The sequence below is a fragment of the Jaculus jaculus genome, chromosome X (genome assembly GCF_020740685.1).
Source record: "Jaculus jaculus isolate mJacJac1 chromosome X, mJacJac1.mat.Y.cur, whole genome shotgun sequence".
Classification (NCBI taxonomy): Eukaryota; Metazoa; Chordata; class Mammalia; order Rodentia; family Dipodidae; genus Jaculus; species Jaculus jaculus.
The window spans coordinates 76,725,309-76,746,463 of record NC_059125.1 but is presented as its reverse complement, the minus strand read 5'-3'; the positions used below and the strand labels follow the sequence as shown (position 1 = coordinate 76,746,463).

General features: G+C 34.9%; 1 protein-coding gene across 5 annotated transcripts in view; it reads right to left on the bottom strand.

Moving 5' to 3' along the window:
* Dach2 (dachshund family transcription factor 2) overlaps positions 1 to 21,155 on the bottom strand; it is a 556,554-nt gene that overhangs the window by 159,720 nt on the left and 375,679 nt on the right. For 4 of the 5 annotated variants that reach the window (XM_045140992.1, XM_045140993.1, XM_045140994.1 and 1 more), the window contains one exon: positions 20,003 to 20,134. The exons of the other annotated variant lie outside the window; for it this stretch is intronic. In XM_045140992.1, the coding sequence (XP_044996927.1) occupies positions 20,003 to 20,134 (132 nt within the window). The remainder of the gene's footprint in view (positions 1 to 20,002; positions 20,135 to 21,155) is intronic. 5 annotated transcript variants of the gene reach the window in all.

The following is a 21,155-nucleotide window of genomic DNA, read 5'->3' as shown; positions in this document are numbered from 1 at the left end:
GTTCATCATACATATATTTTCATTGTCTGACTTTTGTGGACCCCAGAGTCTGTTAGTATCCAAAAGAAAAATAAAATCTAAGACTTGGAAGAATGACTAAATCTTCAGTGACCAGTATGGCTTTCAATAGTAGCATTTACTGACAATGATGAACATGAAACATGATGCATGCAATAGCTGTTGCATTTAGTTTGTCCATTGCTTAAATTCTTTGCTTGAATATAAAATTGTTCTTTAGGGCTGGAGAGATGGCTTAGCGGTTAAGCGCTTGCCTGTGAAGCCTAAGGACCCCGGTTCGAGGCTCGGTTCTCCAGGTCCCACTTTAGCCAGATTCACAAGGGGGTGCACGCGTCTGGAGTTCGTTTGCAGAGGCTGGAAGCCCTGGCACGCCCATTCTCTATCTCTCCCTCTATCTGTCTTTCTATCTGTGTCTGTCCCTCTCAAATAAATAAATAAATAAAATTTAAAAAAATAAAATTGTTCTTTAAAACACAATGTCAATTATTTAGTATAGCCATGCTAACATGCTTCAATGATATGATCTCTGTCCCTTAATTAAACTTTTCTACCTAGTCTTTGCAATATGATTCAAAGATCATTATCAGAAACAAAGAAACAAAATTAAAACCATTGGTTCCTAAGATTTAAAACAAGGTTCATGCTCTTTCCTTTACTGCTATGGTATTCTGAAAGAAATGGTAAATATTTGAATTGGAAGTTTTTGTTAGATATTATTTTCTTCCTTTTTAAAATCAACTTCTTTGTTCTTTGCACACACTCCTGTCAATAAGATGAAAAATGATATAGATTTAGGAGGATAGTGGTCTCAGTGTAGCATCTCTCATATTATTATTCCAGTATCATCTGTTACAAAGTAAGACCAATTCCCACATCTAATTACAAACAGGATTTCAGAGTCATTAAACAAAATACATTTCCATTAGTGCTGCTGTAAGAAGATAGGGGAAAAATGAAGATTACTTCATGCTGCACCTCTATCTTTTAAGCTTTTGAAGATTTAGACCTCTGTACTCAGAGACTATAAATTTACAGACAATCAGCAAAGTGATAGACATGTGAAAATGCTTAATTTCAAACAGTTTAGACACTACTAATTGTATTTCATCATTATTTTTGTTGTGTTTGGTTTTGTTCACACACACACACACACACACACACACACACACAAATATACATATACATACATACACATACATACAGATATACAGGAAGATGAAAAGTTATCTATTACTTAGCAGGTACCTAGAATTCTTTCCTTGTGTTCTTCAAAGACATGTTTCATATACTTCAAAGTAAATTTGGTACAACAAAGCTTGCATGTAAGAAAAGATTATTTGTGAGTAGGTGCTTTTGATTCAATGATACAATGCTTAAAGTGAATGTTAGTTCACAGAATGAAGGAAGGTTGCAGTCTACATAAACCAAGAAAAGTCAATCTTGCTTAACTTGTTAAAACACTAAGATATATATATATCTTCCTTCAAAGAATGCAGGTGCTCCCATTAATACAATAAGAGATCTAGAAAACATGATACCTTAAACACAAAAGCTCCTTTACATTTTATATAGTTATTTACTTTTCTCCTCAAAAGTTAGACTCAGGTAGTCTAAACAAGACTTCAAATTTTCTGCTATTTTTAAAATTTTTACTTTTTACTTGAGAGAGAGAAGAGAAGGAGGGAGAGAGAGAATGGGCACAGCAGGGCGTCCATCTACTGCAAATGAACTCCAGGTGTATGCGCTGAAGACATGGCTCATCAGTTAAGGCATTTGTCTGCAAAGCCAAAAGATCCCAGTTCGATTCCCCAGGATCCACATAATATTTTAAGCAAAACAATGCTTAAAGATTGAAGCTCTTAAAAAAATGAAGGAAGGGCTGGAGAGATGGCTTGGCGGTTAAGCGCTTGCCTGTGAAGCCTAAGGACCCCGGTTCGAGGCTCGGTTCCCCAGGTCCCACATTAGCCAGATGCCTTTCTCTCTGTGTCTGTCGCTCTCAAATAATAAATAAAATTTAAAAAAAAAATGAAGGAAGATAAATGGTGACTATAAATCCAATAGATCTTACAGTACACACAAAAGAGAGAGAGAGAAGGATTTTCATTTGTACTTTAACATTTCAACGAATATTGGACAATTCCAATATATTATTTTAATGTTTTGTGGGAAAGTGTTTAGGGTCAGAGTCCCTTTCTGTACCATATGCTTTTAAGATGTATTATGTATCAATTTAGTGTTTCCTATTGTGCATGCATTACTGTAGAGTTCTAGAAGTAAATTAGTAATTGAAACTAAAATCATATCACAATTGCTACTTCCTAGAACTTATTCACAAGCAGTATTTGAACCAAATAACTGCCTTTATCTTTTTTGCATATACATGATCCCCTCCAGGGCTCAAGGAGTATCATGGAAGATGGAACAGAAAGAAAGCTGGAGGAGAGGGGTGCAAAGCTGTGAAACTGTCACCATGCAATGCAAGAGGTAACAGATGCTATTGCACTCATAAACTCACAGAAGTTCTGGTTACCCCCTTAAGACCTTCAGAGGATGTATCCAATCACCATTCTGCTATGGATATGGAAGGGGCTTATGAGGGCTGAGATAAGAAGTAGCAATACAATGTGCCTAAGGGGAATAAAAGAAAGGCAAGATGGAGTATATATGATCAAAATGCAATATATTTTTGAAAACTTAAATTAAAACATTTTCCTCACATTATATTAGAACAACCATTTACCCTAAATGCAACATGAGTCTTCCCATATATAAATTAGTTCTTAAGTGTATGATACTTTAAAACATGTAATATAGCCAGCTAAATTCTGACAGCAATGTTTTTACAGAGATTGTTCTAGAATCTAGATCTCATAACACATAGTTGCTGTTTCCATCCTTTGCAACTTCTCAACTTAATATTAGAGGCCTTGTTACTTTTCCACATTCTTCAACCACCCTGGTAGTTCTTGTTTCTTGAGAGAAGGGTTCCAATGCCTTGCTGTAGACAGATAGAATTTATTCAACTATCTATACTCAACCTAATTATTTCATAGAGTAAAATATAGGCCTAATTCATTATCATGAAAATACATGAACCATCCAAAAATAAAATAATTCAGAAAACTTTGCCTAGGGGAAAAATATTATCTGGACTATGATTGAAGAGATGTCCCTAAAGGCAAACCTGCATTCACTCCAGAATATATATATATATAACTTCTCTGTCTCTCTGTTCTTTATCATTCACACACACACACACAATTCCAGAAATACTACTGAAATATATTAAATTAAAGGCTTTGCTAATTTATTAAGATACCTGACTGATAATTCTACTAGTGAGTGTAACTCAGACAGGAAGTAAAAACAGGCTAGAGAGCATCTGACAAAACTGAAAACTTAGTACTCAGGTCTTTCCACAGGCTCATTGAAAATACTAATTTAGCTCTATGAGTTTTAACTTATTGTGATTTTTGGCAGTAAATGTGGCAGATAATCATGATCATAAATTTTCTTTAAAAATTAAAGAATATGTAAATTCAAATTACCTCAAAATACCAATGTGTATAATAAAACCATACAAACATAAGAAATTTATGTTAAAATTTTCAACTTCTATATGCTAAAATATAAGATATCCATTCATAAAAATACAAGAAAGACCCATAATTCAGAGATTCCAATATTTTACACACTTTTCTTATTCATTACCTCCTATGGAAATCAGACCAGAATGTTAACAGTATTCCAGAAAATTGAGCTTCAGTCTTAACTTGACCGACTTCTTCAGTAACTCAACTTTTTATAGAATTTCTGAAACCTAGATGCCCATAAAATCTTATTTTCCATTTCTATTCTAATTCCTCTTCAATGTTCTTGATCAGCTGGTTATATGACTCTTATTTAGCTAACTATAAATTAGCAGGTATTATACAACAAAATCTTTTTCTAAGTATTTTCTGGCTTGCACATAACTCTTATAAATGCAATGACACTAAGAAGTTGGGCTACAGCATCATAGTGTAAAGCACAGTGGGCTCAGTGTTCAAAATAAAGAAAAGCTTTATTCAGTTGCCCCTGATATGTTTCTTGTTGTAAAAATGTGTAACTTAATAAAGACACTGGATTTGTTTGTGTCCCTTTTATATCTTTGATAAGTGTAATATTATCAAACTCTTGCTTGCCTCACAATAATAATACTAGGACATGAATAGATTGAGATATATTATGAGACTAGAGAGATGCCATTAGATGATACTAGAGAGAGATTTTGTGTATTCAAAAGAATTCTTAAATAGGCTCTCATATGAACTATCTATAAATTCATTCTTATATTAGTAGAGAATAAATTTATATATATAAATAGTATGATATTGTATTTAAATAAATAATACAAAGTACTGCCTTGCTTTTGTTAAAAGCAAAAGTGTTAAGAAAATATTTTGCTCATAGGTTAAATACTTAAAAATTATATCTACTCTAACAACCCTAAACCACCCATGGGAAATATGCATTGCTCTCATAAGGATAAGAAACATTATTTTCTGGTCTTGTCATCTTTACTCTAAAAATAAAGTAACAACTTAGTCATTTGTTTTATTAGAATAAAACACATACCTCTTTGTCTTTTGAAACACCTGAAAATTTAAAATAGAAAAGCTGAGTATTCATGGTGGGTGTAGAACATGAAAAGTTTCAATATGAATCTGTACCTGCACTTTTCAACTGCAGCAGTATCCTCCTGCTTCTGCTTAGCCGGTAGTCCTAAAACTGACACATTTCTGAGTGTTCTAAATAATGAATGGGCTTCTCTTTTAACATGTCAGTCCAAAGGTACCCATTCTGCCCTGTTGTCATTTGTGGTGGTGATTTGCCTTGACAGCATTCCATTAAACCAATGAGTTTCCCCCCTTTTAATGGATCTTTAAATATTCCTCTGAGTGATACATTCATGGTTTTTAAAACAGATTGTAAAAGACGTTTGCATTTATGAAAAAACTCTATGAGAGATATAGTAGGAAAATGATATGATAAAATTTTAGAACAAGACACTTTCTCCCATTCCTTAGATTCTTCCAATTGTACCCCTCAACATAACATCCCTAAATCAACTCCCAAGAAAATTCTACACTGAAAATATTTGAATATATTAAAGAATATTACTGAAATATTTAGAACTATTTATATCTCCATTAGGAAACCAAAAACACATGTATTAAATCATGCATGTTAACTTTTGCATCTACACAAGGAAAGCACTGCTCTCTTCTTGGCTCATTTTTTTATGAAAGTGGGTACTCTCTCTGCTACAATTTATTGATGTGGCATCAATCATTTTTAGGAGGCAAAGAGTTTGAAGGTAGTACATTTCCCCCTAATTTTATAGATAGTACTTCTCTATCTCTATAAAAAAAATCAACTTTTAATATCTGGATAAAAATAACTTTTGCCTCCTGATTAAAGGTAATTTAGGAGCAAAACAGTCCTAAGGTTATTTAGAGGCTTCTTTGCAACTTTCTGTAAGCAGTTTAAGGTAAATATTAGGATGATATAATGAGCTTGTAGAGGAGGCACTTATCCATTTATGGATCAGTTAGAAAAGCTGGGAACTTATATGCATATAGACAAAGACACCTGAAATGAGAATGGATTAGAGACAGGAGCAATGGGCTCAATGTTCATATAGAGAGTATACATTGTGAGGTGATAAACTCAATTTTTTTGCCAATAAAGAGGAGTGAGTCATCTTAATTAAAATTTAAAAATACTAAGAAAATGTGGTAAGTTTAGAAAAGAAAGAAAGAAATTTGAAATGGAGCTTTTATTTAGGTCACTAATCTGGGTTTATTCTTCCTCCTGGTTGTACATGATATATATTTTGGACGCTTTACCCAGGAACCTGCCTCCTATCAAACTTTCATTAGCACTAAAATGTAAACTGATAAGCATGGCCTTGTGTATCTTGGAAGCTAATTTTATACTTTGGAGTAGATCCTTCCTAGGAGAGTTAGGAGTGGCAGAAACACTAAAATTTCCTGCAGTCCATGAAATCATCTTACTTACAGATCAGAGCAGCTCTGTGAAAGTTTCTTACATTACTTGATTACTATATCCAATTCTGCTAATAAAAAATGCTTTTTGAGATTCTGCACCTTCATAATGTTAAGAGCTACAAACTTTAACACATACATGAAATAAATGCTCCCTACAGTATGTGCCAATATCATTTGATTTTTAGATATACAAAACTAACCCTAAGAGATGATGAGGCAAATTGAAGCTCCCAGGGAGCTTATACAGAAATATTACTGATTTATTCCTAAAGAGCTAGTGACTTTTGTAGTTGCACTAGTACTGTTTTTCTTCTTAACTTCTATGGTACTGGATAATAACTCAGTCACATAATTTATTTAGAAATATAGTGTGTACCATAAATTAATAAAGAGACTGAGAATGTAATAAATATTTTATGTATAACAATTATTCCTTTATCATAACAAGTTATAGTTACATAGGAAAATCTATGTATAATACAAAAATTTGAATATGTATGTGTAATTTTTGTGCAACAAATCATTTGAACATACTGCTGTTTAATTATTGTAAGGTTTAGGATTCAATTCTCATTTTCCATGGTAGGCCAAAAGACAAGCGAAAATTCTAAGAAACTGTATAAAGCCCATTATAGATTTGCCTGAATCTACAAACAGTGTATGTTTTGAAATTTCATTCAGCGACAATCTCCCTAAAATTTGCTTTTTTTTTTTCCTGTGCCATTAATCATGCTATTTATTCGGGAAAACTTAATACAAGTTCCATTTATAAGTCTTTGGGATCAAATGCATATAACATTGGTGTAGCTAATATTACATTTCTACTTTTCTTTTCTTCCATTTGTTATCAGCTAGTGGCTAGAATGCCAAGTTTATACTATGAGAGTTATATCTATGAAAACATTGGTCATGATTAACCCTTTATATGGCTCATTTTCCTGCTCATTATTCTTACATTATAAGCTTTAGAAAAACCAGATGTCAATTATCCTCTCCCTGCATCAATCTATCTATCATATTTCACTTCCTGAATTCTCCTTAAAATTACAAACCCTTATGCTTCATATAATTCCTAGGTACACTATATTTGGTACTTCATGGAAGAATCAGTTTGCCTATATGAAAGGCAGCTATAGTTGTTAAGATGTAACAAATTTTGGATACCTAATACTATACAGTATAGAACAACTAGGAAATCTATGATTAATCTATATCTAATTTTGACACCAATCTGTAAATACACACACCACAAAATTAAAATCACAAGCACTAGAAAGTTGTACTACTTTTGGAAACAATTTTGCATGTTCTCAGAAGTTTCAACACATTCTATTATCTGGACCAGTAATTTGGGATATACAGCCAATAAAATTTATTATGCATGTCCCACACAAAAAAAAAATGTGTGCACATGGGCCAGCATTACTTGCAATAACTAAAAAGTGGAAACAACACAAGTGACTATCAAATGATGTGTTGTTTCTTTATTTAATGAAATAGTATTCAGGCATGAATTAAGAACTGTAATGTTAAAAAAATGGAGGATTTTTTTTTTTTTTTTTTACAAATCCAAGTAAAAGATGTGACACGGAGGAGTTTGCATATTGGATGAATTCATTTCTATGAAATGCAAACAATATGTAAATCCACAGATAAATGCAATGCTTTAGGTGATACATTGCCAGAGGTTGAGGGATAGAGTAAAAGGGTCCTGACTCTTAATGGCTATAGAAGTGACAAAAGTTATGGAATTAAATCATGTTAATTGTCAATATCTGGAAATGTGCAAAATACATTGAATCATACAAGTCAAAGTGCTAGAGTTTGTGGTATGAGAATTATAACAAAATAAAACATAAAATTATCACTCAAGATTCCAGAGAACTTTTCATAACTTCCAATTTAGGTACATGTATTTATTGAACATGGCTTCAATGTAAGCACTTAGTTTATTGTGTATATAGGTCAAATCATTTACTGCATGATAACCAAAGATATCCAAATATCATATAGCTATAGAGAATTTTGATTTAAAAAAAATTTGTAAGCCTCTTATACTAATATGTCTACCAGAATGGGGAATCAAGTAAATATGTAAAAATATATTGCAAACATCTGTATAAATCTGCATGTGTCTCGATAAATAGACATTTCTCAAGGAAACAGGAGCAATCATGAAAATATATAATGATTATCATATTAATTTATTGATACATGTGCACTCTTCAAAAGCAGATACTGAAAAATCAATATATGCTATTACATGAAAATTTCATAATCTGAGGGGAGGGTCACAAAACCCATATGGAGTCATGTAACTGAATGTAGTGGTCCCAAACATTTGATAACAGAAAGTGTGTAAAATGACCAAACATTAATATAAAATCTAATATGTGACAAGTTTGAGTTGCTTCTTGGTACCACTCATCCATGATTGACCATATAAATTTACTGCGGCCTTGGTTTTGGACACATACTAGTGCACATTGCACTATGCATGCCATCAAAGCACACAACACTCACAAACCCTACCTGAAACACCTCAGTTCAGATTTGACACTATTGTGTTATAAATTACCATATTTTTACTATAACTAAAATGTTTTCTGATCTCATACAAGTGTAATGCTTTAATTATAGAAAACTAAGTCTCAAAGATTTCATTGTATGTCCTTAGCATGTAAAATACCAGCCTAGTATATCCTTGCATTGTCGTTTGATAGTTTATTTTAAAATTTACTATTTGAGTTGCTGACTTGAGTTTCATAAAAATATCATTAAATAAATTTAGGCATATTTTTTGTTCAGAGTTTCTAACAAATTCTGGAAATGACCAAAATATACTTCTGCCATTTTATACTAGTACATACTTATGAGAAGCAGTGTTCCCAGCATTGATGTTCTAAAAACAAAATATTCATCAACACCAAAAAACATTGAAGATGCTTTATTCCCTGCTTTATCAAATATTCATCCATGATTAAATTATTTATATAAAAATCAGGCACATGTTATTTAAAAATGATGTAAGTATCACAAAGAATTATTTAAAATATTTTAATGATTTGTTATAAGCATATGTTTGAATCTTAAAACAATCTATATCCTTTATTTGCAGGGTCCCAAAGGCAAAAAGTGATTGTGAGTAAAAACATTTTAAAAAGCCTTGGGACACATCACCTGTATTGTAATAAGCAAATTATTACTGACTTTGTCAAATGTTTATTTATCAATAAGCATTGTGAAATGAAGAATATGTTGATACTTGTTGTAAGCTCCATGAATGAATTCAATCTCCAATTAATTCTTATGTATGTATATTATAACTGATTAATAATAATTTCCTCACAAGATTTATAAAATTAATTATAATTCTTTATTACTTGGCCCAGTTTGAATCATTGTTTTTGCTGGGGAGATAGCTAAGTGGATAAAGTGCTTGCTGTGTAAGCCTGAGTACCAGAGTTGGTTAACCTTATAACCTATACAAAAGCAAGACAATATGTAGAGTAGGTTCATATGCTAAAGTACCCAATGAAAGTTATTTTTAAAAACCTATCATGAAAGATCACATGAATTTAAATTGGTAAGGCTTAATTCTAAGTTGCTTTTATGCAAACTGTCCTTAACAACACTTAATTTGAAAAAGCACTTAAGCATAAAAGTTGTCATGAGCGCAGTAGCAGAAGTTGCTTATACTTGGAATAAGTTTTTAGGAGGATGTTGAAGAATAATATGGGTTGTTCTAGATTACATTGCTTTTTAATAGGCAATTGGCATGGAAGAATGATGGTTAGAGTAGTAAAAGCTTGCAATTGCATGAGAAAATTCTTGTAGAAATAGAGGTTTTGGCATCAGTGGCTAATAAAAACAATCAGGCTTCACTTGCTTCTCTAGAAACAACTTGTGCTATAACTCATAAGATGTTTGTACAGCATAAAAAATAAGGCAATCTTGGGATTTTCTAATTCCACATGGAAAATTAATAAGCCCTGCATACTTTGATTTGTTTTTATTAATTACCAACTACCTTTTATGAAAGGTAAAATTTTCAACATCTGCTCCACAAAATGTAAACCAACACAAAATTTAGAAGAAGCAGGAATTTATAGGATAACAATTTATATATCTTGGATCCTCTAGAGGAAGTCATGGTGCAGAATTCTTCCTGAAATAAGCAACACAGTTAAAAACAAGTGAAAAAATGAATTTCTACAAATAAATGGGAAAATGTAAAGTCTTTGTTATAGTCAAAAAGAACCCTCTGCTGTGCAACTGTATTTCTGATTTGACAGCTACAATTATAATCATTCAGGCATCTATTTCTCATAAAGCATCCACAGCCACAACCTTTAGTGATTAATTATAAAAGCTCCAGGAGCAATAATACACAGACTAATTTCCTAAAACAATAAAAGACAGAATTTCTCATTTGGAGCTAAATGAAACACGAACAGGTTGTTAGTCATGCTGAAATCGTGATGCAGAGTCATGGTGCAGCCATTAGAGAAGCTATTAAACAAAATCAAGAATCAAAGAAACTATAGGTCGGTCTTTGAAGGAGACAATGCTGCTGTTACCTAGAAATCTTCTAATACCTGTATTTCTTTCCAGTTTTAAAGCTAATGTTATTAAATCTATTCCCTCTTCTTGTTTCTGGTCTTACAGAACCATCCAAAAATGTAATTTAAAGGATATAGGAAGATGTGTCACAACTTCCAGAAAGATATTTCCCTTTTACCCACATTATGTCAAAACTTCCAGCTAAATGCAGGTCTTGTAGACATTCCTTTTATTTAACATGTTGGAATTACAAACTTTACTGTATTAATATATTGTGCATTTGTCCCATTTCCCTCATGTAATCCTTTTATATACTCTCTTTCCCACCCTCATTGCACTGAGGGTCCTCCTCAGTGGGGTCATTGATGTTCCTCTTTATTTCAAGATGTAGCCTTGTCAACAGATTTGGAAATTTTCTTAAGCAACAGTGGATCCTGGTGTGATTCAATTCTATCTTGTGAGGATTAGACAGCACAGTGATTGATCTCATATGCTTTAGAAAAATGTTTCATTTTTATTCATTTTTCTATAGAGATCATGTGTAGAGAAGATATTTCAATCCATATTTAATAAAACTTATCAGAAACAAATTGAAGCCAGGATTCCCATAATCAAATGGCCAATGGATAAAAGGAGATTTAAAAAAAAAAAAAAAAAAGCTCACCTGTAATATTAAGAGAAAGAAAAATTATCCATTTAAAAGTGATGATAGGTAAACCTTGTGTTCCAGGCCAGCCTATGACTACATAGTGAGTTTCAGATCAGCCTAAGCTAGAGCGAGATCCTAACTCAAAAACAAAACAAAACAAAACAACAATAACAACAAAAAAGGACTGGAGAAATGACTTACTGGTTAAGGCACTTGCCTGCATAGCCAAAGGATTCAGGTTTGATTCCACAGGAGCCACATAAAGCCAGATGCACAAGTATGCACATTTATGGGGAGTTCATTTGCAGCAGCTAAAGGCCCTTTGCACCCATTCTCACTCTTTCTCTGTCTCTTTCTATCTCTTTCAAATAAATAAAAATAAAATATTAAAAAACCCCAAAACATAAATAAATAAAATATAATTTAAAAAGAGCATAGAACCTTTTAAAAATTGAGAAAAATATCCTTTATTAATGTTTCCTGGCCACATATCTTAGTGTGAAAATGGTTTTTAAGAGTTATAATATCTTTCAGGTAAAATGTTCAGATTGTCACAAATAAATGGAGTGAAAAGTGATTGCTCACTTACATCTTGAGTTGTGCCTCATAAAAACAAATGCTGCTGTGAGGGGAAAAAAGGAAATACTAAGCTTGATTACAGATCTGGGTATAAGTCATTAAGTTCATAGTTAAAAATTATCAAAAAGTCTAAATGGTATTTTATCATTTGGAATATTTGTGAGTCTAGCATGATTTTTATGGTTTCAATAATTAGGCAATTTTAGAACTCTGAGTGAGCCATTTGTTTTGTAGGCCTCAAAATTGAATCAAAAATATAGGACCAAGAATGAAAAAGCTTGCAGGAAATTATACAAAATACAGAAGCTAAGAGTATTTCTTCAGATAGGGTCCTGTCTGGCCTGTCTCTGATAGCTACCTTAGAAACAGGACATTGGTCAGAACAAAATAAAGACAATGTTCAGTATCTTATTCTACAAACATCATTTGGAATATGATTTAAATTGACTTAATTATCTCAAGTCACATAGAATTGTAAAATTTAAGATAAAAACTTTTTCAATAAAATTATAAATATTACTTTTAGAATTAACTTAAGAATAAAATTAATGGAAACTTTCTTATAGGTGAGGTCAAACAAGCATGTAATTTCAACATTTTTGAGGGAGGAGCTGAAGTACTGTGAGTCTCAGCTTTGATACAGGGTGATATCTTGTTTCCAAAAAAAAGTAATTAAGCAATCAAAGAATTGAAATAACTTTTTAGTGAACAAACATGTTTCCTCAGGCTGTATCCACAACTCTCATTCAACTCTTAGACCTTAGCTAAGAGCTTTGAGAAGCATTGTTTGAAAACACTTTTCAAGGGCAATAGTATAGTATAACTTGAAATTTAACACTATCCCATTTCTAACTTTCACTTTAACATTTTTTAATATTTATTTATTTGTTTGTTTATTTATTTATTTTAGAAAGAGAGAGACAGACAAGAAAGGAGCAGATAACAAAGAGAGAATGGACACACCAGGGCCTCTAGCCATTGCAAAGGAACTCTAGAAACATGTACCACCTTTTGCATCTGGCCTATGTGGGTACTGGGGAATTGAAACTCAGTCCTTAGGCCTTCGCAGGAAAGTGCCCTAGCTGTTAAGCTATCCCTCCAGCCCCACTTTAATATTCTTGAAACACCAGTTCAAATGAAAACCCTGAATGTAAATTCTTTTGATTGTCTTTTGCTAGGAAGAAATTCTCTCTAGTTTTCTAGTACTTATTTCCTCTTGTATCTTTACCATATTCCATCTCAGACTATAGTCACTTACATACTGATTCATGTCTCAATTGGTTTTCTATATCAAAAACATTTAAGGGCTGGAGAGATGGCTTAGCGGTTAAGCACTTGCCTGTGAAGCCTAAGGACCCCGGTTCAAGGCTCGGTTCCCCAGGTCCCACGTTAGCCAGATGCACAAGGGGGCGCACGCGTCTGGAGTTCGTTTGCAGAGGCTGGAAGCCCTGGCGCGCCCATTCTCTCTCTCTCCCTCTATCTGTCTTTCTCTCTGTGTCTGTCACTCTCAAATAAATTTAAAAAAAAATTAAAAACATTTAAAAACCAGTGATTTTTTGTCTTCTTTTCTTTGAACACCAAAATATTGCCCTTTAATGTTGTAATTTTATATATTGTGAATATTTAATAAATATAAAATATACTCTAACCTTATGGAGTGGCTTAGAGATGATAACTAGTCACAGGTTTGTTATTTATGTATGTGGTTAATTCACAGTTAATTCACATAATTGTCCTGCATGAAGAGGTTGCTATTTGTAAGTTGCTTCAAATAAACCAATAAAATTTCACTAAAAATCTCAATGCACTATATTAGATCATAATGCAATATTCAGTTCTATGTAGCCATGCAAATGATGGAAACATTCAAAGTGTTTACCACATATAATAATACACAAGCAGTGTGAGGGAAAGGATGGTGCCAACATGCGGTGTTTCCATACTAAGTATGTCCACAATCAATAAAAACTAATAATTCACAAGCCATTTAATTGAATATTATTAACCAATTAACCTATTTTTCCTTTGTGTAATAATATTCAATGTCAAGTATGAGGACCAGATTGGCTTTGAGTTAAATATAGAATTTCACTATTCTTCTTGAACCATGAACATTCAGGAACACCAGGCCAATAACTAGTAATTAGGCCATAAATTTTGTTGACTGTGATCACCCTTATCAACATAATCAACTTATTGCCCTTTTTGGAAGGCAATAAAAAAACTAAAATAAAAAAGAAAATGGTCAAACAAGCTCAGTCTTTGATGTCAGTATGAATGTTGAGATTAGAGGCCCCAAAGCATCAAAAAACATAGAGTTCTTGCAGATTAATAAAATTGTGATTTATCATTTTGTAGTATATCAGGGTTTTCACTGTTTCAGATATCTCAGGGTACTAACAGTACTGATACTATTATATACATGTAAGTTGGCTCTCTTCCAGCTTCCAGCCATGTTATTCCATTTTATGTGTCAACCACATATGGTGTCTTCCGTAGTAGGGTCTTACCACTAACCTTTGATGGGTCATCAAGTACTCTGACAGAAATCTGTCTTTCTTTTAGGAAACCTTGTAGGTGTCTCTTGGTTAAAAGCTCATTGTGTATTATAGCCACATGCTGGTACTGGGAGTTACAGGTCAGTGCCCATTAAGAAAAGGAAGAAAAATAAAACTAATATAAAAGAGAGAATAGAGAAAGAGAGAGAGAGAGAGAGAGAGAGAGAGAGAGAGAGAGAGAGAGAGGTGGGAGAAGAGCTGTAGAAGATTAAGGTCAGTCTTCATCATACCCTCTTCAGTGTCTTGTGGCTCAGTTGTTCCTTTTAAGGGCCTGGTGAAGGTTCAACCGTTTAATCTGCCTTTCAGGATATAGAATTTTATGGTACCATTGCCATTTGGGTCTAGATTTGTATCTCCTACTCCTTCCTTTGCCCTCCCCTCTCTCCCCAACAACCCTATTGTCAAGACCTCCAGATGCTTGCTAGGGATGTTGGCATCTTGGGTAGATTCAGGTTAGGTGCTTGATTTAGCTAGCTGATCCCCTCAGTGGAACAGGACCCATAGCTGGAGCTGGGAAACAGGTCAGAACCATATCCAAACATGAGCCCACTCTCCATTATCAATCTACCACCAATCATAGGCTATAAGAGGGCATATACCTATTATTTTCTCTCTAAAAAATAAGGGTTATCCCATTTATCTGGGGCTCACTTTACTCTCCGTTGGAGAATCTGCTTCTCTTCTTCAGATAGACACAGATGCCAAGGAGAGAACCACCCTGTCATACCTCAAAAGTGCCCCAGCTGAAACTAAGAATAATTGGTGAAATAAGCAAGGGTACACTTTTCTTTGTGAACCTGGTACCAGCACAAGGGGGAAGGAGACCAACACAGAGAAAAATCAACTCCTATCAAATCAGCCTGAGCCCTAGAGGCCCCCAACACCTCATCACTGAAGCAGATCAAAAATGAACCCAACATGGCTCAGGGAAATTTTTCAGAAGAAGGGGGGGAAAGAATGTCAGAGCCACACGTTGGGTCATGATATGTAGAGATGTTTCTCCTACCCATATCTATGGTGCTAACTCTACAATGCATGACCCATATCCCTCCACAAGGAGGGGCCAAGAGGAGGGGCTAGTACATGGGTAAGTCTAACAATGGTATCAATTTGATTGCATTCACTGAGTACAAAAATAATTAATAAAAAATATAAATTTAAATAAGTTCCTTCATAACATTAAGTTTCAAGAGTCTTTTTGCATATACTGGCCATGTATAAGACACTTTAGGGGCCGGAGAGATGACTTAGCAATAAAGGCTCTTGTCTGCAAAGCCAAAAAACCTAGGTTCAACCCAGGACCCATGTAAGCCAGATGCCCAAGGGGGTACATGCATCTAGAGTTCCTTTGCAGTGGCTAAAGACCCTAGCACGCCCATTATCTCTCTCTCTCTTTCTCTGTCTCTGCCTATTTCTTTTTTTAAATACTTTGTGTTCATTATTTATTTATTTATTTGAGAGTGACAGACACAGAGAGAAAGACAGATAGAGGGAGAGAGAGAGAATGGGCACGCGAGGGCTTCCAGCCACTGTAAACGAACTCCAGACGCGTGTGCCCCCTTGTGCATATGGCTAACGTGGGACCTGGGGAACCGAGCCTCGAACTGGGGTCCTTAGCCTTCACAGGCAAGCGCTTAACCGCTAAGCAATCTCTCCAGCCCATCTCTGCCTATTTCTCTCTCTCTCTCTCTCTCTCTCTCTCTCTCTCTCTCTCTCTCTCTCTAATAAATAAATAAAATGTATATATTTTTAAAAATACACTTTAAGATATTAAAGCCAGTATGAGTTGAGAGACTAGGATTGGGAAACTGATAGTCAGTTATCTCATTTTATTTTCATTTGATTTTTTTTTATTACAGTAATTGGATCAATTCAAAATTCCTTTAAAATATAGCATCAAGGAGGAGGTAGAATGCTTAAACAGCAAACATGTGGCTCCACCAAATGTGAAATCATAATATAGGACTTAAATTTAAAAGGAATATGACCATGGGCAAAGCAAAACCACTGTGTATCCCCTGTTTTTTGATCTCCAAACTGATAATATATTATATTATATTAATTATATCATATCATTATATACACTTCTTTTGGGATTTTGTCAAGAATTTCATGTTAACATGATAGACCATTATGCATAGTAACTGGTAGCTATACTTTATAAAATATTTTTGTTTGCAAGGAGAAAGAGGAAAAATAGGCAATGGACACACCAGGACCTCTTGAAACTGCAAAGTAACTTTAGGTACATGTGTCACTTTGTGCATTTGGCATTACATGGGTTCTGAGGAATCAAACACTAGTTTGCAGGCTTTGTAAACAAGAACAATTAACTGCTGAGTCATCTCTTCAGCCTTGTTGTTATTGTTGCCATTAGTTGCATAGTGCTAATTTTTGTCTTTTTGGCATGTATACATGTGTGTAGGGTGTATGTATGAGTGTTCCAATGTGTGAGCATGCACATGTGTGTATATGCATATGAAGGCCAGTGGCAAATGTAAGGGTCTTACTTAATTGCTTTCCACCTTATAATTTGAGACAAGGTCTCTTAGTGAGTTTAGTGCTCATTGACTGGGCTACACTAGGTAATTAGTGAGTTGCAGGTTATCACCAGTCCCCACCTCTCCAGAGCAGGGATTACAGGCATGTACCCTCATACCTAGCATTTCATATAGTTGCTGGGAATTTGAACTCATATCCTCATTCTTATATTACAAGCACTGTATCTACAGAACCATCTCTTCATTCTCTCCTCTTTATTGTAATTTTAATATTTATGTTTTGATTCTGGATATTATAAATCAACTAATATATGCACTTTCCATTTATTTCCTAATAAACTACAAACACGATATACAAAATGAAACACTATGAACAATGTATTAGAGAAATCCTCATTCTGTAATTCACTGAGAACATTGAAACTTAAGATGATGATATCCATACTATAATAAATTTAGAGTCCTGTCACACTGGTTACATTGAATACTTTTTCTCTTTAATTCTGCTTACCATTTCCCTCCAAAATAAAGTCAGACTGTTCTTGAAAATCTAGGATCTTAGAAAGCAGAGAGAGAGAAACTTCACCAATCTGCTAACTGGATGATTTTAAATTTAGCTGCATAGTTAGCTTGGGATCCTGCGGCTCTTGAGACCATCATTTGTTGCCTCAGGTTATTTTTTTATATGATATTATACCTCACTACTTATTTATCTATTCATTTATATATTTATTTATCCACAAACACTAGTAGTTGCAATCACATACTTCCACAAGGGATCTGAAGGTCATCTTATGTTAAAGTCAAGGTACAAGTATCACAAAATAAAGTAGAAAAAGAAATTAGTAGGAAGTAACAGTATATATCATCCCCCAAGTGTCACTCCTTTGTATTAATCTTTCTTTCCTTACTTCTCATATCTTTGGCATATTTCTTTTTTTTTTTAAATTTTTATTTATTTATTTGAGAGCGACAGACACAGAGAGAAAGACAGATAGAGGGAGAGAGAGAATGGGCACGCCAGGGCTTCTAGCCTCTGCAAACGAACTCCAGACGCGTGCGCCCCCTTGTGCATCTGGCTAACGTGGGACCTGGGGAACCGAGCTTCGAACCGAGGTCCTTAGGCTTCACAGGCAAGCGCTTAACCGCTAAGCCATCTCTCCAGCCCGGCATATTTCTTTTTACCCTCTATCTTCGATGCCTGGAGTCAGCCAGCACCTACATTTACCTAGAGTTGGTTCTCCATCCTAAAAGCTTGGAACCTAATCAACATGGAACCCAAACCTTGCCTGGAGTAAGAAGCCCAGATTGTATCTGTAATGGGGCAGCCTCTAACAGAGACTCCAATGGCGAATAAATAAGTATGACAGGTTAACTGCATTATAGTAAGACAACAGAGGGGTGACATGTATGGTTGCAAATGCCTGTGAGCCCAGGAGTCAGGTAGTTTTGGAAGTAAAATTGTAAGCTAGAGGCTAGCCTCTGCTATGTAAGCAGATCCTGAAAAAAATAAAATAATAAATAAGAAAGGAAGAAGGTAAGTCTTGATCCTACCCTCTCCAGTGTCTTGTGGTTCAGGTGTTTCGTGTAAGGGACTAGTGAAGGTTCAGTCATTTGGTCTGTCTTTTAGGAAGTAGAATTTTATGGTACCATTGCCGTTTGGGTCCGGATTACTGTTTTCCACCCTTTGATTCCCTCCCCACCCTCCCATCCATCTTATTGTCTAGTCCATGAGGTACTTGCTGGATATGTAAGGCATCTTGGGAAAATTCAGGTTAGGTGTTGCAGATGAGTGAGACTATGTGTCGATTTTTTTTCTGTGATTGGGTAAGTTCGCTGAGAATGATCTGTTCCAGGTTCAACCATTTTTCCTCAAATTTCTTTATGTCGTTTTTTCTTACTGCTGTATAGAATTCCATTGTGTAGATATACCACATCTTTGTTATCCATTCTTCCAATGATGGACATCTGGGTTGATTCCAGCTTTTAGCTATTACGAATTGAGCTGCTACAAACATGGTTGAGCAAATCTCTCTGGCTTTTGGTTTGAAGGTTTTAGGGTACATGCCCAGTAATGGTATAACTGGGTCTGTTGGTATTTCTATAGTCAGCTTTTTCAGGAGTCTCCATATTGCTTTCCAAAGTGGTTGTACCATCCTGCATTCCCACCAACAGTGAATGAGTGTCCCTGTGTAGTAGACCCTTAGCTGGAGCTGGGAAACAAGTCAGAACCATACCCAAACACAAGCCCACTCTACAATATCAAGCTACCATCAATCACGGGGTATAAGAGGGCCTACACCTATCAAACTGTCTATCAAAAAAGTAAGTGTTATCTCAATTTTCTGGGTGCTAACTCACTCTCCGTTGGAGAATCTGCTTCTCTTTTCCAGATAGATGCAGATCCTAAGAAGAGAGCTGCCCCAACATACCTCAGAAGGGGCCCAACTGAAACTAAGGACAACTGGCGAAATAAGCAAGGGTGATGTTTTCCTGTGAACTGGATACCAGCACAAAGGGGAAGGAGATCAATTCAGAGAAAAATCAACTCCTACCAAATCAGAGATCCAGAGCCTCAGAGGCCCCCAACACCTCAGCACTGAAGCAGACCAAAAATGAACCCAACATGGCTCAGGGAAATCTTGCGGAAGAGGGGGCGGAAAGAATGTCAGAGTTACATGTTGGGTCATGATTTTCAGAGACATTTATCATACTAATAACTGGGGGCTAACTCCACAATGCACAACCCATTTTCAATAATAAGGAGGGTCTAATGGGAGGGGGTAGATCACAGATGAGCCTAAATAATGGTACCAAACTGCCTGTATTTACTGAAAAGAAAACTAATAAATTAAATTTAAAAAAAAAAAAAAAAAGAAAGGAAGAAGGAAGGGATACAAACCTCAAGATAGCTGTTTATAAAATGGGATTCTAATCTGAAATGATTTTCTAGCATTTTTCTAAAGTACACATTCACATTCAAATTAAACATATTATTAAGTTTTCCATATCTGTTGTTCTTGCCTCCCACCTCAATAAAATAGCCAGAATCACCTTTGGGGGACTACTGGAAGCACTCACCTGTGTTAGAATTAAGGTCATCAGGCTCTGATTCGGTGCCATTTTGGCTTCCATTTCCCTGAAGACTGTTCATAGCCATAAGCTTCATCTTCTGCAACTTCATTGCCTCAGCCATTGCTGCAGCCGTTAGCCCTAAAACCAGAATCATCCTTTTCAAATGACCATTTCTTAATGTCATTAAAATATAGATGTATTTATTTAATAAGAATATATTCCATGGTACAATGTACAATTAAACTCATAAATAAATTAAAATTGAATACATATAGATTCAAAATAAAACTTTAAGTCTCCTAATACCTTCATGTTACAATGAGTATGTTGCATATCTAAAAATGACTGAATATTGGTGTGACTACCAACTCAAGCATAGAGAAGATACACGAAGAGCAAAGGGTTTCTATGGTACCAGTTCATTTTGGATTTAGTTTTGTGTTTGTTTTTCCATCCACTGCTTCCCCTCCCTAGAAACCCTTCCATTCCTATATTCTTCAGTTGCCTGTCAGGATATGTCAGCTTCCATGCTGAACCTGACAATCAGCACCAGGGTGTAGGACAGAGAGGGTATATTCAACACCTACCAAAGCAGAGATCCAGAGGTTCCCTCACCCACCATGGCTCAGGGAATTTTGCAGAAGAGGGGGCAAAAAGACTGTAAGAGCCACAGGTTGTGACATCATGCCCAGAGACATTACCTTCCCCCAAAAATAACTGACTGCTGCTCCCACAATGCATAAGCCACAACCCCATAGAGAATACCTGCAACCCCAATGAGGCGGGTATCCAATGGAATGGGGGCAGGGACTGGAGAAAAGAAATAACCAACACATGATGTATCCATATGAAATATGTTGCTAATCATAATAAGATTTTATAAAAACAAATGGTCACATGGTACAAATATTCACTCCATTTTTTATGTTAAATCATTATTGATTGTATAAAAGGAAAATAATCAAAGACTTTTTCTAGTATGTTCTTGTAACAGACAAGACTTTTGTTTTTTTCATTTTTTGACTGACCTGGAATTCATTATGTAGTCTCAGGGTGGCCTCAAAGTCATGGTGATCCTCTTACCTCTGCCTCCTGAGTGGTGGGATTAAAGGTGTGTGCCACCACACCAGGCTCAGTCTGGCAAGAGTTCTAAATTATT